Raw genomic sequence first — 24694 nt, 5'->3', positions numbered from 1 at the left:
TGAATTTTATGTTATGTGCATTTTACAGAATAAGAACAAAAGAGAAGACAAAATGATGGCCCAGGCTTTGGGACGATTCATTTCAGCATTGTTTGTTATATGAAAAAAAATTGGCTATCGTAGGAGGATCGCTTGAGCCCAAGAGACCAGCTTGAGCAATATAGCGAGACCCCGTCTCTACTAAAAATAGAAAAATTAGCTGGGTGTGGTGACGCCTGTAGTCCCAGCTACTTGGGAGGCTGAGGCAGGAGGGTCGCTTGAGCCCAGGAGGTGGAGGCTGCAGTGAGCTGTGATTGTGCCACTGCACTCCAGCCTGGGTGACAGAGTGAACGACCTTATCTCAAAAATAAGAATAAACTGATTTTTAAAAAATTGGAAACAACCTGAGGATTGGTTACATCAATAACAGCACATCCATCCCTGGGGGTGCCACGGAGTTATGAAAATGAAATTATAGATCTCTATGAACCCACAAAGACAGACTCATTCGTTTCCTCCACAAGCCTTTATTAAGCTCTTACTGTGTGCCAAGTACTAGTCTAGGAGCTGCATATACAGCTGTGAATAAAACAGACAAAATCTCTCCTCCCCGGGGGCTCTCACTGCAGCGGCATCCATCAGGAAAATACACCACGTGCAGCCGGCAGGACCGGTGCGATGGAAAATAGAGGAAGGAAACAGGGAGGGAGGGAAGGAAGGTAGCGACTTTTTTCCCCCTGAGACAGGGTCTTGCTCTGTGGCCTGAGCTAGAGTGTGTGGCATCATCATAGCTCACTGCAACCTGCAACTCCTGGGCTCAAGCGATCCTCCTGCCTCAGCCTCCGGAGTAGCTGGACTACAGGCGTGCACCACAACATCCGGCTAATTTTTTCTGTTTTTAGTTGTCCAGCTAATTTCTTTCTGTTTTTAGTAGAGACGGGATCTCACTCTTGCTCAGGCTGGTATAGCAACTTTTAAATGGGATGATCAAGGGAGGCCTTAGAGAGGAGATAACTTCTGAGTAAGGAGGGAGGGATGTGGGAAAAGGCATCTGGGAGAGGGAACAGCCTGTGCAAAGGCCCTGTGGTGGGAGCAGTCCTGGCTAGAGAGCACATGTCTCCAAGTGCGAGTCAGTTCAGGCTGCTATAACAAAAATGCCACAGACTGGATGGCCTACAAACAACAGAAATTTCTTCCTCACTGTTCTGGAGGCTGAGAAATCCAAGATCAAGGCACTCACAGATTAGCTTCCCGGTTTGCAGATGACCCTCTTCTCACTGTGTCCTCACATGGCGGAAGGAGCAAGGGCACTCTTGGGACACTAACTGCATTCCCTTCCTGAAGGCTCTGCCCTGGGGACCTAAGTACCTTCCCAGAGCCCCACTTCCTAATACACAGTGGGGACTAGGTTTCAACATTTAGACATAAAATTTCAGTCTATAGCCCAAAGAGGAAATGTTAAGTGAGAAAAGCAAAAAAAAAAAAGAAGCACCTAGATTTCATTTGCATAGAAAAACCCTGAATGAAACCAAAAGAGCAAACACCCGTGGTGACCCTTACGGGCAGGCAGGGGAAGGAGAACCTCACCGCCTCACCACGAACTTTTTTGCAGTTTTTATTTCAGGATGGTCCTATCACATTGTGTGAATGCAAAGTATAGTCAACTGTTCAATTTCCACATGGAAACCAATCATTAACCACAATCCTGATGAATAGGGAGATAGAGGGACCGAGGGGTGCCACCGGCAGTGGGCCCGGTGTGGCTGCATGTCTCCCTTGCCCCAGGAGGCCGCTAGGAGAGTCCAGCCCAGAGGCCTTGTAGAAAAGTAGGAAACAGGAAAAGGAGGACGCAGCAGGCTGGGCTGCAGGCAGCGGGGTCAGGCAGCCCAGGGCCTGGGACAGTGAACCTGGAGAGGGGTGTGAGGAAGCTGGGGACCCTGGAGTCTGGCGGTCTGGGTCTGGGGGTCCCACGATCTGGGGGCCCAGGGGACTAGGAGTCCTGAGGTCTGGGAATCTGGGAGGGGTCTGAGGGGCTCTGGAGTCAGCAGTCAGGACCAGAGACAGGTGTAACACGCGAGCAGGGGCTGGGCCATGGCGGACTTAGGGGCAAAGCTGGAACGTGGACAGGTGTGGACATCCGTGGCTCTCCATGCATTAAGTCAGCAAATGATGACTTAGGCCCGCTCGGCCACTTTGAGGCTGTGTGGCCCAGGGCCAGCCCCTTAACCTCTCTGTGCCTTGGTTTCCTCCTCTACGGAAATGAGAACAGTAGTAACACCACAGTGAAGCGTTGCAACTAGGGCGCAGAACCACAGACACTCATGTGAACATGAGTGTGTGCCTGGCGCTAGGGACACTGAGTGATCCAGACACAAGCTGAGTGTCCCCTGGGGGAGGGGATGGGTCAATGCTGGCCTATCCACGCACAGAAATGGAATTCAGGAAGTCAAGCAATGATGCCGAAGCATGATTTTTTTTTTTTTTTGAGACAGAGTCTCACCCTGTTGCCCAGGCTGGAGTGTCGTGGTGTCAGCCTAGCTCACAGCAGCCTCCAACTCCCAGGCTCAAGCGATCCTTCTGCCTCAGCCTCCCGAGTAGGTGGAACTACAGGTGCATGCCACGATGCCCGGCTAATTTTTCTATTTTTAGTAGAGACGGGGTCTTATTCTTGCTCAGGCTGATCTTGAACTCCTGAGACAATCTTGCTCTGTTGCCCCAGGTAGAGTGCAGTGGCATCATCATAACTCACTGCAACCTCAGACTCCTGAGCTCAAGCGATCCTCCCACCTTGGCCTCCCATAGTGCTAGGATTACAGGCGTGAGCCACCTCGCCCGGCCAAAGCATGAATTCTAACGACGTGGGAAGACTTCATTTAAGGTCACGTGGTGCGGGACGCAGTGGCGCACAACTGTAGTCCCAGCTACTTGGGAAGCTGAGGCAGGAGGACTGCATAAGATCAGGAGTTCGAGGCCAGCCTGGGCAACACAGCAAGACCAATACGAAAAAAGAGAGAGAGAGAGAGAGAGAGAAAAGGTCACATGGCCTTGCTGGTTGTAGTAAAATTTCAGAAGCCACTGAATGCCCTTGAGAGAAGAGTGGGCAGGAGGGCGCCTCCTCCCTCCCCCTGGGCGGCTGTGGCAGCTCCTATGGCCACTGCTGGTGCCCCCGCCAGGCACACCTTTGGGGGTGGCGGGAGGCTTTAAAAAAATTTTAAAAAAAAGAAAAAGAAAGGAAGAGAGAGGAGTGGGTAACCAGAGTGCGGCCTGAGGCAGCTATGGTTGGCCAAGCAAGCAAGGCCCGCCCGTGAGAGCTGCACGCCTCGGCTGACAGGGCTCTGGCCACAGGAGGCCACGCTGCTGGGCCGCACAGCTCTCCTGAGAGCAGCGCTCGACCACAGACGGAAGGAGACTTGGTTATGAACGCCTCGGCTCTCTCTGCCCTCAGGTAGGAGGACAGGTCTGAGGACGAGATCTGTGCCAACCCCCCTGAGGTCCCCAGGGACCGAGCCCACGCTGACCCTGCCTGCTGGCGCCCCCTGCAGGGCTCCTTCCCTCCGTGTCTCTCCGTGTACGCCCTAAGGGGCTTCCTGGAAGCCCTTCCGGAATAACCACGCCCTTGAACTTCAGCTTTAGTGTCTGCTTCTCAAAGACACCAGATGGAGACAGTTGTAGTGACACGAAGAAATACCATGCAGCAGTTGCACACTTGAGACATTTTAAGTAATTATAATAGCAGCAGCCAAGAACCGGCTAGTTAAATAATGTTAAGCCACATAATTGTCACAATAGCTCCTTGAGGTAGGTACTGTCATCATCCCCGTTACAGATGAGGAGACTGAGGCACAGTGTGTTTGAGTAGCTTGCCCAAGGCTCTGCAGCAACTGGGGTCTGCCCTGAATGCACGTGGCTACCCATGAGGCCGCACTGTATTCAGAGACAGGATTTACGTGCCTGCATCTGCCTGGAAGGGTCTGTCGAATGACTTCTCAGCACACAGTGAAGCTTCGTGTTGCTCATGGACACGTGCATTTGGACTTGATTTCACAGTGGGGAAAGGGGCCTTTAGTTACAGGCCAAAGGGCGTATTTAGCTTTATATTTGCTAGGTTTTATTTTATTTTATTATTATAATTTCTGAGACAGGGTCTCACCCTTGTCGCGCAGGCTGGAGTGCAGTGGCGCAGTCATAGGTCACTGCAGCTTTGAACTCTTGGGCTCAGGCGATCCTCCTGCCTCAGCCTCCCGAGTAGCTGGGACTACAGGCATGAGCCACCACACCCAGCTAATTTTTTCTACATATTTTAAGTTGTCCAGCTAATTTCTATTTTTTCAGTAGAGACAGGGTCTCGCTCTTGCTCAGGCTGGTCTCGAACTCCTGGCCTCAAGCGATCCTCCCGCCTCGGCCTCCCAGAGTGCTAGGATTACAGGTGTGAGCCACTGCACCCAGTCTAGGTTTTATTTTTTATTTTTGGTAAAATTGTTCATTCCACAAATATTTCCTGAGCACCTATCGGATGCGGCAAAACTCCCACCCTTGGGGAGCTGCCGTTCCAGAGGGGGAGATGCAGTGTGCCAGAAATTAGCGAATTCTAAAGGAGGTCAGAATAATTGTGCTATGGAAAAAATTCAAGTCAGGGGCATTGGGAGAGCAGGATGGGGTGGTTCACAGTTTTGGAAAGGGCTAGTCTAGGAAGGCCTCTCTAGAAAAAAAATACACAGACAAAAAAGGAAAAAAATGTGTATGGACGAGTTCAAAATGGAAACAGGGTTTTTTAGAGTATCTGGGTGACTAGTTGATTTTTTTCTGTATTTTTTCCCTTTTTGCCATGAAATGATGCAATACATAAATATATATTTGGAAGCCGACCTGGGAGAATGGGCAAGGTCAAAAGAGGCAGAATAGTTCCACACTGGAAACTTGGGGTCTCCGGGTGGCTCCAAGCGGGTGCCTGGGTACAGCCTGGGGACTCTGAGTCTCTGCTGTCCTCAAGTGGCCACACTCGGAACTGCAGTCCCTGGCAGCCTTGGCAGAGGCAGAAAAGGGGCCCAAGGGGCAAGATCCTTCTCCTGTTCAATCTAGAGAGTAACATTTTAGGGTGCCAAAAAAACTCTTTCCTCCGCGAGTAGGAGGAAAGGCAGCAGGGAGAGAGGGGCATTGACAGGGTACCCGGGAGTCAGACCTGGTGCCTCTGTGCCCGGGTGCTGTGTATTCTCCTGCAAGTTGCTCTGCTGCTCTGAGCCCATTTTCTCCTCTGCAGAACCGGCATATTGGCGCCTGCTGGGACGGTTCCGCGAAGGCACCAAAGCAGAGTGCTTGGCACACTGTGGGGCCCTCGGAAGCTGGCTCTGAGTTGAGGATTCAAGGCCGGGTTGGGGTCAGTTGGGGTGGGGGGTATCTGGGAAGTGACTCCAGAACAGGGAAGGAGCCCTGAAAGGGGCACCAACCACTGACAGGTAGGTGATGCTGCGGGCGAGTGGCACTCAGACCTGCTTGGGACCACTGGGGGACAGTGGAGATGCTCACCTGAGTGGTCCCACTCAGGGTGAGGGGGCTGGGGTGTTTATCGATCCCCAGCCTCAGTGCAATTTCCCAGAAAAGACTCAGAGTTGCACACTGAGACTGCAGGGCACATGGTGGGTATCCAGGAGGTCACCCCAGGAAGTCCCAGGGGGAGCTGGGGAAGGTGTCCCGCTGGGGACGCCAGCGAGCGGGCAAGGTGGTGGGCAGCACAGGCTCAGGGCTGCCTTAGGGACCTTAGAGAGACTGGCACATCCAGAAGGGGTGTTCCCGAGGCCAGGGAAGGATACAGGTGAGGAGAAGCAGCGCCCGCAGTGGGGAGTCCAGCCTCATCGTACAGCTCAGGTTGGCCTGTGGGGGACGCGGGGGGTGGGGGGGCAGGGTTGTGACCAGCAGCTGTCCCTCCCCCCAGGCCTGAAACTTCTACAAAATGCCTAGTTTTTTAGAATGAGTATCTCAAACTCAGACAGGGAGCTGAAGGGATGCCAGCAGGTGTGGTGCTGCCTCTGGGTGGCTCGTGTGACTCCCTCCCTTGGTGCCTTTCCAAGCCTCGGTTTCCCCATCTGTAACATGGGGAGAAGAAACGCTGCCTCCCTCAGGGGGCGGCTGAGAGGGTGTTACAGGATGCACAAAGTCCCAGTGATTGGCTTGTCTCTGGAGTTCCAGTGCAGGGCAGAGGATTCCATTTGCTGGCAGCTGGAGTTCCAGTGCAGGGCAGAGGATTCCATTTGCTGGCAGCGAGAGCCACAGAAGGCGCTAGTAGCAGAGCGGTGCACCCGGCTTGGGTTAAGCATTGCGGCGGATGGACGTGGGGGCGGGAGGTGGCAGGTTTAGCTGGAACTCACTGACCAAGTTCTCCTGTGTCCCTTCTCTTGCCTGGAATCCCTTGAAGCCCATGACCCCAAGGCTCACAGAGGTCACTGAAGTTCAGCTGGCTCCCTATCAAGGCCACACAGCAGGACACGGGACAGCCAGGGTTCAAACCCAAGCCCACCAGCCTGTGGCTTAAAAACAAAAACAAAAAACTCAACCCAGGCCCAGATCCTCCCTGCAGAAGGCCCCCAGGCACCCGGTCTTGATCTTGGGGCTTAATCCCCCATTTTGGAAACCCCAGACTCCAAGGAGTGAGGCTGTCTCAAAGACCCTCCACCAGCTGCTGTGGCTGCTCCCATCCTGGTGTTGTTTGGGTTTTAATTTTTGTGTTGCATTTAGAAAATTACCCATAATTACAGCTTCTGGGAGGAAACGGTCTCATAGCGCAGCCTGTGCTCCCAGCTGCGCCTGCCCCCACGGCTGCTGAGGGGCTGCGGCCCCCCTCCCCCACCACGGTGTCCTCACGGAGACCAGATCCGGAGGGAGGAGGAGGCTGCCAGCTGAGGACGAGATGCATTATTTTATTTTATAACAGTGACAAGTCCAAAGGAGACCAGTGCTGAGACTGTAATCTGGAGGAAGAGCCCAGTGAAGGCTGGGAGGAAGAAGAGGAGGAGGAGGAGGGGGAGGAGAAGCAGAGGAGGGGGGAGAGGAAGAAGAGAAGGGAGAGAAGGGGGGAGGAGGAGGAGCAACCGTTGGCGGGAGGAGCCAGAGGAGGAGGCCAGGAGCCAGAGAAAAGAGCGTCCCAGCTCTGGCGACAGGAGAGGCCGGGAGGTGGGACTGTGTAGGGTGGGCCTGAGGAGTGCATGGCCGCAGGGGAGTGAAAGCCCCTTCTCCGGCAGCCCCGTGTCCCATAAGCAGAGCCTCCTTCGGGCTCCCGCAGGCGCTGCCCTCCACCCATGCTTGTGGGACGCCGGTGGTGGGTGGCTCCCCACCACCCACTCTGAGAGGCAGAGACCCAGTCAAGGGCTGAAGTCCGCGCAGCCACACGGGGTACGCTGCCGGGAGCCGGCGAACGGGAGGCAGGGCTGGGATGCTGGCTTGACCCACTGGCGGCCTGTACTGCCTTGGTCCCTAAATCCATTCCCAGACCTGTCCTGCCCAGGACCCCTGTCTACCTGGGTCCCTTCCCGGGGCAATCTCTGCCTCCTCTATTCCACCGCAGCCCCAGGGAGCTTCTTAAAATCCTGCTGCAGATGCTGCCCCTCGGGGCTCCACACCCTCCCATCGCTTCCTATTGCTCTTAGAACAAATCTCAACTCCTCCCCGCCTGGCGCAGTCAGGCTCCTCTGTGCTCCCGGCCATCATCTCCCTCCTCTTACACCCGCTCCAGCCACACCTGCCTCCAACACCTTAACTGTGCGCCCACCTCAGGGCCTTTGCACTGGCTGTGACTGCAGTCTTAACACTTTGCTTCCAGATCTTTCAGGTCCGCCCCTCTCCCTTATGAAAACACGTTCCCGCCTCGCCATGTCCTGCCCTCGCATGGGTGGGGGGCCCTGACTGTGGGCTCTGCCCCCGCAAGGCGCGCGCCCTGGCTGGGTATGCGTGCAGCTCCGCTTCCCGACGCTGCGTGGGCCCCAAAGCCCTCTGAGCCGCGACTTTCCCGCCGGCGCCCAGGCTGTGTTTGGAGAGCCTTCCCGGTTGCCATGAGAACCAAGCTTGTCGCTGCCGCCCGCCGCGCCTCCCCCACCGCAGCCAGCAGGGCCGCGGGCGCCTCCGCCCTCCTCCGGGAGCCCGGCCGGCGTCGCGTAGCCGGTCCTGTTCACCCGGGCCCCTCCCTCTGCCCAGCACGTGGCACTCCCTGAAACTACCCAACTGACTCGCCAGCTTTTGACTGTCTGCCTTCCCCATTAGACCCTCTGCTCCACTGAGAGGTAGCCACGTGCCCCGGCTGGGTCCCCCAAACCGGGCACACAGCAGGCGCTCGATAAATGTATCTGCAGGCGAAGACCCACACTGACTACAGGAACCGCGGCACAGAGAGGGCGAGGGACCTGCCCGGGGCACACAGGATACGGGGGAGCTTTGGGAGACAAATGGGGGGGTGGCCGGAGGGGTGTCACCAACGCGCTGTGTGACTTGGGTGAGCCGCACCCTCTCTGTGCCTTGCTGGGAGTAGACGCTGGAGAGCAGTGGTGGGAGCGGTAATTAGTATGAGGGATGTCCCTGACGCCGAAGCCCAAGCCCCACGGTGGCCCTGCAGGCACCTGGCAGTCCGCAGCCGGCGGCTCGGCGACATCGAGCGGACAGCCCCATTAGCGCGCAGCGCCCGCCTCTCCTTCCCCTGGCCGGGGCCCAGAGGCCCGCTGGAGAGGAAGCTGGGGGAGGGGGCAGCTGGCTGGACAGGAAGTGGGAAGGGCTGGCGTCCCCCTCCCTCGCCGGGGCCCCTCAGGGAGGAGGCGGGGCTGGGGCCTGCCCTACCCCTCCCTTCCTCTTCGCGGGTCTGGAATCCCCGCGGCTCCCGACTTCCCGCCCGCCAGACGGCTGGGGGTGGGGGTGGGGGTGTTGTCCGGTACTGGGGGGTCGGCCTGCAGCAGGAGAAATCGAGACTCACACACGCACGACACAGGACACGTGAGCGCACAGCTACACAACGCGCGTCCCGGAGAGCGGGCGGTACACCCACGCGCGCACTCGCACACGCTTGTGCACACACCCCGATTCTGGGCCACTCGGCCCCGCACGACTGCTGCGGACGCACTACTGCCACCGCGGAGCCAGGGACAGTTGCCCCGACAGCTCCCGTTCGTTGGGTGCCTGCCAACCCCCCACGCACGATGACGTCCACGTGCATTCACAAGGAAACCGCATGTTTACACACACACCCTCGCGGGCTTGTGTAGGAGAGAAAAAGAATACCCGTAGCAAACATGTCACAGTCAGAAACACCCAGACCCAGAGTCACAGCTGGATCTCCACCCCGCCCAGGCGCACGGCCCACAGGTCCCCTGGACACAGGTCTCCACTCCTCCTGCCTCAGTGTCCGCCCTCAGCTCCTCCGCACACCCTTTGGGAAGGGGAACGGGGCACCCGCTGCTCGCGCCCCAGCCTCCGCAGTGGCAATTAGAAGTGGGATGCGCCCTCTTTACAGGGGCAACACCAAGGCTGAGCCGCGGCGCCTGCGGTCGCCCAGGGGTTAGGTGGGTCGGTGCAGGGTGGTTCCCAGGACTTGGACAGCCCTTCATATGCGTGGCTGCGAGTGGTTTGCTGGGCGTGCACAGGCCTTGGGACCGTGGAGCTGAGTCGGGTGCAGTTCCGTGAGACCCCGGGGCCTGTGCCCCGGGGTGACCGCGAGTCCGTGGACTCTTCGCCGCTGTTAGAAGCTATGGCACGGCCTTGCGGAAGCGTATCTCTATGCACCTGTGTGCCCACGACGTGTGCGGTAGCCTGCGTTTAGTTGTTTTGTGACAGCCACTGTATGAGCTGTGTGTGTGTCGCGCTGGGCGAGCTGGGGTGTGGCGGTCCCCACCCGAGTGGGCGTCAGTGGCTCTGCGGGGTGATGCACCCAGGTGACTGCCTGAAGCTCTATGGGGCTGTCAGTAGTTGTCCGGCAGCTGCGCGGATTTTTGTCGTGTTAAGAGCTGTGTCCGAGAGTTGCCGCGACTAGGACTGTGGCTGTGTCCCCGGGCGTACGGCAATCTGGGCGACTAGTCCTGCTTGGGGTGTGCGTGTGACTGTGATCAGCTGTGTGCCCCCATGGCCGTTCCCCTCCGAGGCCCGGGTTGGCGGAGCCTCACCCCCACCCCCCGCGGTGGGCACTGCGCGTGCGCGCCCGGCCGCAATCCCGGCGGCGGGACCCACCGCGCGCCTGCCATCGCCCCTTTAAGAGCGGCGCCCGCAGGCGGCGGGAAGGCGGCGGGCGGGGGCGCGCGCGGCGGGAGGAGGGGGCGCGCGCTTCCCGGAACAGCCCGCGCTGAGGGAAGAGAGGAAAAAAATAAAACCCGCGGCCGGAGCCGAAGCTGGAGCCGCCGCTGCCGTCTGGAGCTCCCCCGCGCGGACGATGCCCGCGGTGCCCGCCCGGGGCTCGGGGCGGTGAGGCCCGGGGCGGGGGGTAGCTATGGCGACGGCGAGCGCGGCCCGCGGCGCCGCCTGACAGGTGTGGGCCCCGGCGGCGGCTGCGGCGGCGGCGGCGCGGAGCAGTATGTACGCCAAGGGGGGCAAGGGCTCGGCCGTGCCCTCCGACAGCCAGGCCCGCGAGAAGTGAGTCGGCGGGCTGGGACCGGGGCCGGGGCGCGGAGTCCGCGCCGCTTCCGTGGGCTCCGGCGCGGGCGGCGGGGCGTGCGGGACCCGAGCGCGCTCGAGGGGTCGCGAGATTTGCGGGGGCGCGCGAGACCCGAGGGGCAGAGGATTTGCGGGGGCGCTGGAGACCCAAGTTGGCGTGAAGGGCTCGCGAGCTTTGAGGGGGCGCCGACACCCGAGGGGCCGCGAGAGTTGAGGGGGCGCGGGAGACCCGAGGGGCATGCGAGACTCGAGGCGTGTGAGACCCCCCGAGCGGTTTGAGGGGTCGCGAGATTTGCGGGGGCGCGCGAGACTCGAGGGGCGCGAGATTTGAGGGGGCGCGCGAGATCCGAGCGGGACTCGAGGGTCGCGAGAGCTCCCTAAGGGGCGAGACTTGGGTGCACTAGGCGGCGGACGCGGGCGTTCGAGGTCAGCGGCGCTTCTCCTCGCAGCCTCCGCGGAAGTTTCCGGAGCGGGCGAGACTGGCCGCTCGGGGACCCGGGCGCCTCGGAAGGATCTGGAGAGGGGCGGGGAGGCCCGGAGGGGCGTGCGGCCACCTGTCTGCCCGGGCCGGGGCAGCTGCGTGGGGCTCCCAGGGAGGCGGCACAGTTCACAGCCCCGGGGTGGGCGGCGTCTTGGGGCCCCTCTTGTTCCGGCTCTGGGCTGCGGTGCGGGCGGTCTCGGGGCAGGTCCCTAACTCCCTAGACCGTGGTGGGGGTGAAGGCAGGATCGTGGCCGTTGGGGTCTCTGAAGCCGAGCTGCTGCTTGCTTGCTGGCGCTGTGGCTTCGGGCGAGGGACCACCCTCTCCTGGGCTCATTTTCCTGAGAAATGTAGATGTGGTAACAGTGCCATCTCTCGGACTGGGGAGCATTTGAAAGGTGCTTGGAGCCTTGACTGTGCCACAGCAAGGGCAGCTGATGGTTTTGCAGTATTGTTAAAGTGCCAGGGAGAAGGGCTTGCTACGGCTGACAGCCGACTTGCAGAATCCCAGCGGGTGAGCCAACGGGCTACCGAGCAGAGAGGACACTGGGCTCCCAGGAGGACAGGTCCTGAGGGCCAGGCCAGAATCAAGGACTCGAGCATCTGGGTAGTGAAGGGGAGCCCTGGATGTTGGCTGACTCTGTCCCCCGTCCTACCTTTTCTGCCTGGTCTGACATTGGGATTTCCCCTCCCCTTCACAAAGATGAGCGACCCTTCTCTGCCCAGCCTCTGGGTCATTTTGGAGAAGAGGCTCTTCCGGCCAGAAGGTGGTAGGCAAATGACTGCCTCTTTAGGCCTCCCTTGTCTGTTTACACAGTTAGGAAGTTGGACTCCAATTCCAAGTACCCTTTAGTGCAAACACTTTTCGAAACTGAAAAATTAGCCAGGTACAGTGGTTGGTACTTGTAGTCCCAGCTACTCGGGAGGCCAAGGCAGAAGGATCGCTTGAGCCCAGGAGTTTGAGGTTGCAGTGAGCTAGGCCGACGCCACTGCAGTCTAGCCTGGGCAACAGAGCTAGACTCCGTCTCAAAACCAAAAACCTGGCATCTGGTTCCTGCCCAGGTTGGAAGCAGAGGGTGTCTGGCATAGTCACCCCATCCCTTGCCTGTCCTGTCTGTGTCTCCAGCCAGCTGTTGAGTCTGGAGGTGACCACCCACCCAGTGGGAATGTTCACTTGTTTGGCACATCTGTGATGGGTGGGTCCCAGAGTGTGGTGGCTGGGCAGGCAGGCATGCCTGGGCCCTGAAGAAGCCTACCTAGCAGGAGTCGGGGATCTGGTTACCCCTGGGCCCATCACAGGGCTTGAGATGTGCTGTGAAGAAAGCAAAGTGGGTGCTAGTGAAGAGCGAGGGGGATGTCAGGGGCAGAGGGCACAGCATGTACAAAGGCCCTGAGGTGGGGCCAGGCAAAGGAGCTAGGGCGAAGGAAGGGGCAGCCCACTGGGCGCTGTGTGTGCACTTCAGCTCCTATACAGAGTGGGGCTTATACGGGGTCAGGAATAGAGAACAGGAGTGGCTGGGGGGAGTCGGGCACAGTTGTCTGGGAGATATCTAATGGCAGCCTGGACTAAGGGCGTAGCCATGGAGATAAGAGAAGGAATAAAAGGTTTGAGCCCAGGGTGATGGGGTTTGGAGTTGGTTTCTTGACCCTAGCAGACATCCCAGGAGAGATGTTGGTTCTTTGAACCTGGCCTCTGCACTTGGTCAGGGCTGGAAGACGGGGTTATCTGCATTTCTGGCCCCCTTCCCCCATATCCCCTCACTCCCTAGCCTGCCCAGCAGAGGTGCTTGGAGGACACTAGTCTCAGGACACAAGATCCTCAGCAGCACCTCGGCTCCCGGTGCAGAGGCTGAGGGTCCCATCTCTGCCCAGAGCTGTCCTGCGCCCTTGTGTTCCACAGAAGGGCCCGTGTACACATGGGTTTGGAGATGGTTCTGCTGCTGAAGAAAGCGTGGGAAACACCAGATGGTTGCGTCCCCATTTCACTGAAGGGAGCACCTCAGCCCTGGAGAGGAAGCGACCTGCCAAGGGCTCCGTGTCTTGGTGCGGGAGAGCTTTCAGAGATGTGGGGGCTGCCGCGCTGGAGAGGCAGGCTGGTGGCCCTGAGCCTCAGTGTCCTCATCCGAAATGTGGATGACCTGCCTTTGGGGATTCTCACGTGGGCTGCGTGGGAGGCCACAGGTAGAGCAGCTACCCCGGCAGCCACTCAGCTTTCAGGAAATAACCACTGGCGAGTCACTTCCTGTCTCTGGGCCTCCGTTTCCTCCTCTGTGAAATGGGGTGAAGGGGTTACACTGCTTCGGTCCTCACTCTCCGGCACTATGTTTCCCCCCTGCTCTGAGGCTCCTGCCTCCTAAAAATGAGGCCCTTCCTTTCCTTCTCTCTCTGGCCCCAGTCCTGAGCCCCCTCTGGCTCCCCTTGGAGCTTACAGGCCTCTCTGTTTCAGGCTAGGTCTAGGCCAGCTGCTCCAAAAAGGACCGAGCGCCTGCTGGGTGTCTGCCCTCGGGTGCTCCCAGCACATGGGCAGGCCCAAGGGAGGCTGGGGTCTGAGTGGGCCACATGCAAGAAGGGCGTGTGTGTATATCCTTGAGCACTTAAGTGTATCCTTGAGCACCTGCCAAGTAGGTTAGTGTCACTGGGCATCTTGTGTTTTTCTCCCAGGTGTGGCTTTGAGACGGGCACACAGACTCAGGTACTTCAGCCCAGCAGGCAGGAGGTTCTTGAGGAGCCAGCCCCAGAAGAGTCCTTGAATTTGAGGAGGGAACTGGAGCCACAGAGGAAGGCCAGAGAAGGCTGGGGTGGGATTCAGGATTGGGGGGTTCTCACTCTGGCTGCTGGGGGACAAGGGTGGTGAGGGGAGCAAATGGGGAGGGGCCACCACTTTGGCAAGAGATTGCTGAAGGCCAGTCTCGGGTTGGCAGAGGGGAGGGAGGATTGCGTGGTTTGGAGGGTCGCCGTGGGGCAGCAGTGGGGCCTGGTGACAGATGAGATGGTGACCCAAGGCCATGAGTAGAGGGCGTCTCCTGGCCCCCAGCAGCATGGGTGTCCAGGAGGGGTGCGGGGCGGAGAGCACCCGTTACGGTCTTTCTCAATTACGGTGGTGGCGGCGGCACTAACGCCGCATTACGCCTCCACTGCCCCGGACGCACTCTGGGTCCAGGCGCCCCGTATCCTCCAGGTTGCCCGTTCCTTCTAGAGGGAGGGCTGTGTGCTGCTCTTTCCCGGGCCACCCTGAGGCCTCCCTACGTCCCTTTCTGGCCACCTGCCCTCTGTGAAGGGGAGGGCCCTGTGGGTTCCAGATTCCCTGGCCAAACGTCCAGGCTTCAAAACTTCTCACCGAAAACAAAAAACAACTCACAATTCTTCCCTGAGACTCTGGCCTGTTGAAAGTCAAAGCAGCAGCTTGTGAGGGAAATGAGCAACACTGAAAATCTTGCCCTGGCTCTTAGGGTAGATTCCTGGAGGCCCTAATGTCGGCGTGAGGAGCACCGGTCTTTATTAGCGCTAGGCCACCACCTCGCTCAGTCCAGGTGGCAGCCTGAGGGGGCCCAGGACGCCCAGGCTCTGCCCTAAGCACAGGCATGTCATGGCCATGAGAGGCTGGTGGGGAAATGGAGCAGGTGGGGGCTTAGATGTGACAGGGATGCCTCCGACAGGTGACACTGGAGCTGCACTGGTGTCTGGGGGAAGTGCCCTAGGCAGGGGACAGTGTGTGCAAAGGCCCCGGGGTGGGTGGGCGGCCAGCTGGAGGTGCAGACAGTAGCAGCCAGGTAGTTGCAGCCCCCGGAGGGGCCCTGCCTAGTCCGGGTGGGAGATGGCAGTGACCTGGACGAGGTGTGTGGTGGGGGTGGGGAGAGGGGTGTGAGTCAGGATCGAGATCTTAAGTGGTTTTTTTCAGTTCAGTGAGTGAAGCAATGTTGGGGTGCAGCGGGGTGGATCCTCATAGGCGCACGCTCTGTGAGTGCCACCGGGGGTCCTCGGGGTGGGATGTGTGCATTAAAGGCTGAGCTGATGGCATCTGGCTGAGGTGAGAGGACAGGAGTCAGGGCCGCAGCCGGCGGGGGGGGAGAATGGGGCAGGGGTGTGGGCGTGCCGAGGCTGGGCCTGTGATGTCAGGTGGGCAGTGGACACTGAGTTCAGGGGTGGGGAGGCCGGACCAAGCACCCTGTGGGCAGCAGCTTCCTGAAGATACTATCAGAGCAGGAGGGGCCGCCCAGCGGGAGAGCAGAGGCGGATGGAGGAGGACCGCAGGTGGGGGTGTGCTCCTTGGTGAATCCCTTCCTTTGGGAGTCACACCTGATCCCTGGAGGGGGTTGGTCAGAATGCAGGCACAGCAGGACCTGGCACCCTCATGCTGCCCCTCCCTGCTGGGGCACCCCCCCAGGTTCCCCGGACTCCGTCTTGCTCCCTGTCTCTGGGCGTCTCAGCCCCCCAGCTTTTGCTTCCACTTCTCTGACCCCAAAGTGAGGACTGGCTGGCCCCTCAGCCTCTCTCCTGGGGTCCGGAGGGTGGGGCTCTGGTGCTGGCCTTTTGTGCTCATCCTCCACTGACGGACATGGGGCCCATTGGCCACTGGCCACTGGTGAGCTCAGGAGGCCTCTGGAAAGGGAAGGGGGTCACAGAAGGGAGCTGGACAGCTGGTCCTGGAGGCTGAGGGGCCAAGGAAGTGGCAGGCAGAGGAGGGTGGACACTGCAGCCTGGAAGGCGGGGGGAGTCAGAACTGGAGGGCCCTGGGCCGGGGGTGCGCCCGAGAGCGGTGATGGGGTGGTGACCGAGGCCCGTCTTGGGGGCTGAGCGCACGCTGGGAGCTGTGTGTCCTACCCCGCCCTGCCCCTCCCAGCGCCCGCTTACCTTTGCAGGGTCTCGGCACCTGCCAGCCCCGCACAGCATGTGACTCGCCTTCTCAGCCATGTTGCCTCTCCCCAGGAGAACGTGGCCTCCAGGACAGGGGTCGGTTGTGTCCACTACCAGGGCAAGGGCGGGGGGGCTGGAGTCTGCCGGGAAGCTGGGGTGTGTGGGTGGGGGGCGCTGGGATGCGAGGCTGCAGCGCAGAGAAGCCCAGCTGGGAGGGAGCGCGCGTGAGTCAAAGGAAGGTTATTTTGGGATGGGGCTGGCAGCCCAGGGACTCAGCCAGGGGAGAGTGGCACAGCAGGGTTGGGGCGGGCCGCGGACAGCTGAGCCGCAGGCGTGTGCAAGGGCCTCCAGGCCTCCTGCCTCCTCCTCCACGGGGGCTCAGCCTCAGGCCGGTCCTCGGGGAGCCCTCAGCCCTTGGGGAGCCCTGAGTCTCGGGTCCAGGACCACCTTACACCCCCACAGCCTGCCTGGGGCCTGGCTGGGCAGTAGGAGGACCCTGGGGCACCCAGAGGGTGAGGCTCAGATCCAGGGATTTGGGAGGGGCTGGTACCAGGGGATTAGGTGACCCTGGGAGTGGGGGGGGTTGTCCCTCTGCCACCTGGTGTGGCAGGTGGACTGGAGCGGGGTGGGTGGTTCAGCCTGTGCTCTTGGGGTGGGCAGTTGCTGGGGAGGCAAGTCCAGAGGTCCTGGGCAGGCTGGGGACTCACAGGGCATTGTGGGCAGGGTGGTGCCATGGCAGATGTGTGGCACCACTGGCCCAACCTCCCCTCACCTACCCACCTCCATTCCCCGGACTCCTCCTGGGGTTAGCACTGCCCTGCTGGGGGGAGTCTGCCAGAGCTGTGTGGCCACCACTGGTGGATGGGCACCAATCCCAAGGAAGAGGGTGGGGCCCAGGGACGCCAGAGAGTGGGGGGTTGGGAGGGAGGGGCCCCTTCCCTCCTTCCTTGGCAGGCAAGGCTGGGGACGAGTTAGGTGGGGGGCCTGAGGCACTGTGGGAGTCCCCATCTGATGCACCATCGGGGTGACACCCTATCTCTGGGCAGCAGACCTTCCTGGGGCTGAGGCCACTCTGGGGTGTCACCATTGGCAGGGTGGGGCCGGGACTTGGTGCCCAAAGGCAGTGTTGAATTGAGCAGAATTTGGCTTAGAGTTTTGGGGGTCAGGGGTACCTGGGAGGGGCCTGCAGGCTCGGTATTGATGTATGAGCAGGAGTTGTCCAGGCTGAGCAGCTGGTGGGGAGGCCATATCCTCCTTGTCAACTGCACTTGCACATCTGAGAGCCAGGGAGGGGCTTTAGGACTGGCCCTGGGCCCGTGGAGAGCCTGAGCCTCCGGCTCGCCTCGTCCCCTGCAGGCTGGCGCTGTACGTGTACGAGTACCTGCTGCACGTCGGCGCCCAGAAGTCAGCCCAGACTTTCCTGTCCGAGGTAAGCAGCCCCACCTGCACACGCCAAGGTCCTCCATCCTATTCCCGCGGGGGTTCCAGGTGGTGGGTCGGGGTTGACCCTCTGCCGGCCCTGAGAACTGAGGGCTGGGACGGGTCGGGGCCCATGGGCTGGCGTCCAGGCATCTGTCTGCTAGGATCTGCCGCACACGCCTGGAGCCCTCTGCTCGCCAGGCCACCCTCCTGTCTCCCAGGGCTCCCTCCCTGTCCCCGTGTTCTTGGGGCGCCGTGCTGGGTGGTGCGGAGGGGCTCAGGCGGCGGCCGCCTCACATCCTTCCCTCTCCCCGCAGATCCGATGGGAGAAGAACATCACGCTGGGGGAGCCCCCCGGGTTCCTGCACTCCTGGTGGTGGTGCGTGCAGGGCTGTGCCGGCGGCCGTGGCGGCGGCGGGGGTTGGGCAGGGGTGGGCCGTGGAGCAACTCTCGTCCCCTGCCACCCACAGCGTGTTCTGGGACCTGTACTGTGCGGCGCCTGACCGCAGAGAGGCTTGTGAGCACTCCAGCGAGGCCAAGGCCTTCCAGGACTACGTGAGTCCCCACCCCGGGGGGACCAGGGCTGGAGGGTGCGGGCAGGTTGGCCCAGCCTGTGGCCTCAGGAGGGTGGGGTGGGGGCTGCGCAGCCTGAGGGGGCCTGGGGTGGGCAGGTGGGCCTGGCAGGCAAGGCTGCAGGGTGCCACCGGGGATCTCGGCTAGTTCCGGGAGACCCTATGCCCTCCCTTGGTCCAGGGTCACAGCCTGGGGCAGGCTCCCTCCGCTCCACCTGGCTCCTGCCCCCTCCCCATCACACACGGCGGGGGAAGCCTCTGGGCCTTCGGTGTGGGAGCCCCGGAGCTGGGGGACGCTGGGGCCAGCACTGGGGACCTCCTCACTGGGGTGCTGGGTCCACCTCTCTGTCCTCAGTTTCCCGCTGGGTTGAAAGGGGTCAGAGGCCTGTCTGGAGAGGAGGCTGGGGGTGGCATGTTGTCATGGGTGGCCGACGGCAGCCCCTCCCTTCATCCTCTGCGCTTAGCCACCTGGTCCCTCAGAGTAGGGTCCGAGGAGGACGTGCGGGTCGGCTGCCCGTGGCAGGGCCAGTCCTGCCGCCCCTCTCTTCACTAGCGCACTGGCCTGTGCAGGGTCACAGTGCCCTTTGTCCCTGGAGGTGCCTCCTGCACACTGTGTGCACACACACGGTAGCGGGGACACCGCACCGACTCTCCTGGGTTCACTGCCTGTGTGTGGTGTCCCCTGTGCAGTCCCCTTGTCCTAGTCCTGACAGCTGTGTACTTAGCTGGGTGATTCCTGCTCCTCAGTTGAGCCCCAGCCCCCTCTGTGTGCTCTGTGGTGTCCCCTGGACTCCGCTCCCCTCAGCCCGCATCGCCCTGTCGTCCCCTCCCGCCAAGGTCTGGCAGCCTCTGGGCACCCGCCCGCCCCTCACGGGTGGGGAGGGCAGAGCAGGCTCTTGGCCACAATCGTGAACATGCTTCCCTGCCTGAGGCGCCAGTTACCATGGCAGCGCAGGGCATCAGGCGACTACTGGGCACAGCAGAAGGTGGCCACAAAGAGAAGCCGGGCATCTGTCATGCCAGGCCACCGTTGTCTTCGCTCTAACTGGGGGCACGCAGTCTGTGGCTCCTGCGCGCAGTGGGGTCCCCTTCCTCTGGCCCTCCGAGTTGGGACTCGGGGCTCCCCTGCCCACCTTGGCATCTCCAGGAAACGCTAGCGCCCAGCCCGTCGTCATGGCAACAGTGGGGCCTGCGCCTCTTCAGGGATGATTGACTAGGGGGTCCTACCGGGCCACTGGCCAGGGAGGGTGTGCTGGCCCAGGATTAACTCCTCAGGGCCTAGAGTTGGGGAGCTGTGGGGGTCTCAGAGGGTGCGGGATGTGCCCTCCTGCCCCGGAGCACAGCGCCCAGCCGTGCCCTCGGCTTCGCCTCCCCCAGAAATGTCAGGCGCCTGCTGTGGCCTGAAAGGGGGGCTGCCCCCCCTGCAGAGTGGACAGACCCAGAGCCCAGAGGCAGTCTGGGAGCCCACTGCTCCAGGCCATGGTGTTTGTGGCGGGGGCTGGGGGGCAGAGCCCAGAGGGGACCTGGCAGTTGGAACTGGAAACAGACGCACAGGAGTGGGGTCCCAGGGCACGTGGCTTTCAGATGATTTGCTGTGGGCCTTGGGCATGTTCTCAGTCTCGTGGGCTTGGGGGGCTCCCACCCGTCCCCGCTACCTCAGTGCCTGGTACGCCTGCTGAGGCTGACCTTTGAGTAAGGGCAGGAAAGGGTCAGCCTGGAGTCCCACACGGGGCAGGAGGGTGTCTCCAAGGGGCCCTTTCTCCACTCCTGCAGCGCGGAGAACACTGTGTCACTGCAGTTCCACAAACTCTGGAGCCGTCCTGTGTGCCGGCCCAGCAACGGCCGGTCCCCTTCCTCTTGGGGTTCAGGGCCTGGCTGGGAGAGGGGATGCAGGCAGACCTGAGTCATCCTCCCGCATCCCTCTGCTGAGATGGGGCCCTCTGCCCTGGCAGACGGGGCCTCCCTCCGCGCACACCCCCTGCCCTCCTCCCTGCACCTGACCCTGTGGGCCCCACAGGCAGACAGTTCTGGGACTCGGAACCAGTGGAAGTGGCCATCAGCCTGCCCCTGCCACCCCAGGCTGCCACCAGAACCTCCGCCCTTGGCAGACGCGGGAACCCCGCTCAGCACCCCGTCTTCTCCCTTCTCCATCTGAGGGAGGTTGGGAGCCTGGGGACCCCCCTCCCAGCTCCTGCTCTTCCTCTCCTTGCCTCCTGGGGGAAGGGGGCAGCGGTCTGCACAGGAGTGCCAAAGGGGGTCTTCAGGGAGGTTCATCTTGGAACTGCTGATGGATTTTGGGGGGGTGTTTATTTGGGGTGTCAGGTAGATCTGGGGGCCCAGTTGGGGTGGGCCAGGGAGGGACCACCGTCGGGAGCTGGCTGAGGGGCTGCTGGGGTCCTGGGCCCTTCACACCTTTGGGCCCACGGCAGCCTCAGGCCAGGCGCTCCTCGTGGCTGGGGCCGCTAGCTGGTGTGGTTGGAGGCCTGTCAGGGTAGCCTAACTGGGGGTGGGAGTGGGGCAGGGACAGCTGCTCTTCCCCTTCCTGCAGAACTCTTTTCCATTCCCCATACACGATCCAGTGGCCTGGGTTCAAATCCTGGCTTGACCCCACCTGACAGCTCCCTGTCCCCGGGGGCTGGCCCCTGCAGAGAGAAAGGGTAACACCCCGGGCAGGGGGTGTCCTGACTGGGCCCTCTGGGTCTCTCCCACTCCTGCAGAGCGCCGCGGCGGCACCCAGCCCCGTGACGGGGAGCATGGCCCCCAGCGATGTCATGGCTGCAGGCCCCATGGCAGCCGGCTTCTTCCAGGTACCACCGGGGCTGGGACCCCTCGTCCCCCAACCCTGGGTGGACATGTGTCTGAGGGTGGGGCCCCCTCAGTGGGAGAGGTCCTGAGGCTGGCAGGCTGGAGTCGGCTGGGGGTGTTGGCCACGCGGTAGGTGTGCCCGCTCGGGCCTTGGCTCGGGAGGGGCCTGAGTGCAGCGGAGGGCGGGTCTCGGTGCATTTGGCCTGTACATGGGTGTGTTTGGAGTGCCTGTGGATGCAGTGGCCACCAGTGGTCCTAGTGACCACTGGTGCCATTAGTCTTGCCCCAGACCCTTCCTGCAGGGCTCCCTGTCCCATAGGCTGGCCACCCTCCAGCCCCCGTGGAGCCCCTCCCCTTCCGTGGCCAGGCTCAGCAGGGCCAGGAAACAGCAGGGCTTCTGATGGCCTCGCTGTCCCCAACCCACCTGGTTCTGTCCTAGGGCCCCCCCGGCTCCCAGCCGCCCCCCCACAACCCCAGTGCCCCCATGATGGGGCCTCACAGCCAGGTAAGGACTGTGGCGCCCACCCCGCACACACGCATCCCCCCAGCACCTCCTGCCTGCGCCCCCTGCCCCATGTTGGCCAGTTTGCTGGCTTGTTCTGGGGCAGGGGTGATCCAGGTTGGGGACCCAGGCATAGTAGGAATCAAGTAGCTTTGGGGAGCCAGAGGGTGGAGGGAGGTGCTGACCCCTGCCCACGTCTTCCAGCCCTTCATGTCACCGCGGTTCCCAGGGGGCCCCCGGCCCACCTTGCGGATGCCGAGTCAGGTGAGAGGGATGAGGGGAGGGGGCAGGAATTGGGCAGGGTGGGGGCACCCCATGCTTAGTGCCACTGCGCCCCCTCTGCAGCCTCCTGTGGGCCTCCCTGGCTCCCAGCCCCTCCTCCCTAGTGCCATGGACTCCTCCCCGCGTGCTCAGGGTGAGTAGGGAAACTCTAGCTGCTGTCCCCCCACCCGATGAGTCCGGACCCCAGCTCAGCGCCGTCCTTGCTGCCTCACCATTGCGTCCACGCTGGGGAGTGGTCCCGGTCTGAGCCCTGTCCTTCTGCCTCCACCCCAGGGCATCTGAGCATGGGCGGCCCAATGCAGAGGGTGACACCCCCCAGGGGCATGGCTAGCATCGGTCCCCAGGTAAGGGCTGGGCCCTGGTGGAGGGTGTGGCTTGAAGGGCTGTCCCCCCTCCCCCTTACAGCCCCTTTGACTTCACAGACTTATGGAGGGGGCATGCGGCCCCCACCCAACTCCCTTGCCGGTCCAGGCCTGCCTGCCATGAACATGTAAGGCCCTCGGGGACCCCAGGAATGTGTCCACCTCGCAGGCCAGCACCCAGCTTCATTGGCTGGTTTTGCTAGGGCAGGCCCTGAGTCCCCAGGACAGCCCTGGACGTTTATTTCACTGTCACTGTTGGGTGGGCAACCTGAGGCCTATAGTAGCACTTAGTCTCCCCATGGCCAGAAGGCCATTGAGTTGGGATTTGAACCCTGGCAGCCTAAGGCACCATGCCTCAGGCGCTATCTGCTACTCTGCAGTCCCATCTGTGGGCACAGGGGAGCGGGGTAGGGGGTGTCGGGGCATGGGGGCGGAGGGGCAGGGCTGTGTACTGCATGATCTAGCCCCAGGGTCGGACCACGCACTCTCTTCCAGGGGCCCTGGAGTGCGCGGCCCGTGGGCCAGCCCCAGTGGCAACTCGGTGAGTCCCAGGCTGGGTGGGCGGGTGTGGGGGTGCTGGGCCAGCAGCCCAGCCGCTGACTGCTTACAGCTGCCCCTGTCCCCAGATCCCCTACTCCTCCTCGTCCCCCAGCAGCTACACGGTGAGTCGGGGCGAGGCTGGGTGACCTTGGAGCACGGGCTGCGGGATGGCAGATAAGGTGCCTTTCTCATGGTCCCTGTCTCCCTCCGTGTGCAGGGACCCCCAGGAGGAGGCGGCCCTCCTGGAACACCCATCATGCCTAGCCCTGGAGGTGCGGCCTGTGGGCAGGGGGACAATGGGGGACAGGGCAGGGCCGGGTCCTGGGCAGACAACAGGGAGGGGACAGGAGGGGATGGGGCAGGGCTGGTGCCTGAGGAAGCCGTTATGGGGAGCGGGTCCCGGGGTGGGGGCGGGACGGTGAGATGGGGGCGGGAGTGGAGAGGGTGGGAGGGTCCAGGCAGGGGTGAGGATGCCGCGGCCGCCCCCCCACCTGGCCCTCGGCGGTCAGGGAGGGGGTGGAGCTGTGCTGGGGGGAAGAAGCCCCCTCTCAGCCTCCCGTCTCCCCCAGACTCCACCAACTCGAGCGAGAACATGTACACCATCATGAACCCCATCGGGCCGGGCGCCGGCAGGGCTAACGTGAGTGGGGTTGCGGGGGTGCTTCTCGAGGTGGTGCAGCTGGCGGCCGGGGTCCCACGCTGCTCCTGTGCCCGCAGTTCCCGCTCGGTCCCGGCGCAGAGGGCCCGATGGCTGCCATGAGCGCGATGGAGGCGCACCACGTGAATGGATCCTTGGGTGAGTGGGCGCCCTGCATCCCCACTCCCGCGTCCCCGCCCGAGCCCCTCCGCCCGACCCACTGGAGGCGTCGGGGCAGCTCTCCAGCCCCCCGAGGGGCGCTCAGTGACGCGGGCTGCGCCGAGGGGGCGTCCAGCGACGAGGCCACTGGGACGCACTGACAGCCCCCCAGTTCGGACTTTCCGCGCGGCCCCTGTCCCGGGACTCCCGGTGGCGCACCAGCGGGCAGGACCGGGGTGAGGGGCGCGGCGGCGGGGGCAGCTCCGGGCGCGGGGTCGGGTGGAGGCGGCCCTCGGAGGCGGGCGGGCCCGGCGCAGGCGCGTCTGAGCCGGGTGTCCGTGGTCTGTCGGTCCGCAGGCTCGGGCGACGTGGACGGGTTGCCGAAGGTGAGGGGGCCGCGCTCCGGCGGGGGGCGGGGCCCGGGGGTCGCAGGCGGGGCGGGGGCGGGGCCGGAAGTCCCGCGCTGACCGCGGCCGCCCCCAGAGCTCCCCCGGCGCCGTGGCCGGCCTGAGCAACGCCCCGGGCACCCCGCGGGACGACGGCGAGATGGCGGCCGCCGGGACCTTCCTGCACCCGTTCCCGAGCGAAAGCGTAAGCGACTGCGTCGACTCCCCCCCCGCGGCGGCGTCGGGCCGGAGGGGCCTGGCGGGCAGGCCCCGGCGGGGCGGCCGCGGGGCCAGAGCAAGACCGTGACCGCGGCGGGCCAGGTGGGGGGGCGGCCGCGGCATCCTCACCCCTGCCTGAACCCTCCCACCCTCTCCACTCCCGCCCCCATCTCACCGTCCCGCCCCCACCCCACCCCACCCCGGGACCCGCGCCCCAGGGCGGCTTCCTCAGGCATCGGCCCCGCCCCATGCCCTCCTGTCCCCTCCCTGTTGTCTGCCCAGGACCCGGCCCTGCCCTGTCCCCCATTGTCCCTCGGGGGCGGGTCCCAGCCTGTTCCGGAGCTAAGCCTGTGCTCTGCGCGCTGCCCCCTCTCTCCGCAGTACTCGCCCGGGATGACCGTGAGCGTGTGATGGGCGGCGGCCCGGCCCTACCGGCCTGGGCTTCTGCCGGCGCCCTGCTCGGGCCAGGCTCTGAGGTCACGCCTCGGGCAACCGGACTCCCTGCCAAACAAGGCTTGCCTGGCTGGGAGGCCCCGCACGAAGGACTTTCTCATTTTATAAAAAATGAAAACGCAAGGACCTCAGAGACGTTCTTTCCTGTATGGGCGTTTCCCGCCATTGTATTTTGTTCGGGGAGAGGGGCTCCTCAGGGCCCCCCCTTTTTCCAGGACGGCAGGGGGTGGACCTCATCAATAAATGTAACTTGGTTTTGGTTTTTGGTAGCTGGTCTCAGATCCCCTCACTTTGGCCTGCGGCCCCTTCCCCCGAGTCCCACCTTCCAGGACTGTGATGCACTGAGGCTCCAGGGGCTGTGCGGTCCCTGGGATGGGGGTAAAAGCTTTGAAAAAGGGGGCGGGCTGAGGTCCGGTCTGGAGACGCTCGGAGC

General features: G+C 62.5%; 1 protein-coding gene across 2 annotated transcripts; it reads left to right on the top strand.

Annotated features, from left to right (window-relative positions):
* Positions 1 to 10348: 10348 nt before the first annotated feature.
* On the top strand, positions 10349 to 24530 carry SSBP4 (single stranded DNA binding protein 4). Of its 2 annotated transcripts, none has more exons than XM_012654033.1 (17): positions 10349 to 10572; positions 17282 to 17354; positions 17662 to 17723; positions 17815 to 17899; positions 20634 to 20723; positions 21428 to 21487; positions 21569 to 21638; positions 21779 to 21849; positions 21928 to 21995; positions 22363 to 22408; positions 22494 to 22529; positions 22625 to 22679; positions 22977 to 23047; positions 23125 to 23203; positions 23561 to 23589; positions 23687 to 23910; positions 24190 to 24530. In XM_012654033.1, exons 1-16 carry the CDS (start codon positions 10514 to 10516, stop codon positions 23894 to 23896), a joined length of 1164 nt encoding a protein of 387 aa, XP_012509487.1. In that variant the 5' UTR covers positions 10349 to 10513; the 3' UTR covers positions 23897 to 23910; positions 24190 to 24530. The 2 variants fall into 2 exon arrangements, with proteins under 2 accessions (XP_012509487.1, XP_012509488.1); XM_012654034.1 differs by having other exon boundaries at positions 10514 to 10572; positions 23687 to 23794.
* The last annotated feature ends 164 nt before the right edge of the window (positions 24531 to 24694 follow it).

The sequence above is a fragment of the Propithecus coquereli genome, unplaced genomic scaffold, assembly GCF_000956105.1.
Source record: "Propithecus coquereli isolate 6110/MARCELLA unplaced genomic scaffold, Pcoq_1.0 Scaffold438, whole genome shotgun sequence".
NCBI lineage: Eukaryota > Metazoa > Chordata > Mammalia > Primates > Indriidae > Propithecus > Propithecus coquereli.
This window is presented reverse-complemented; position numbering and strand designations above follow the sequence as displayed.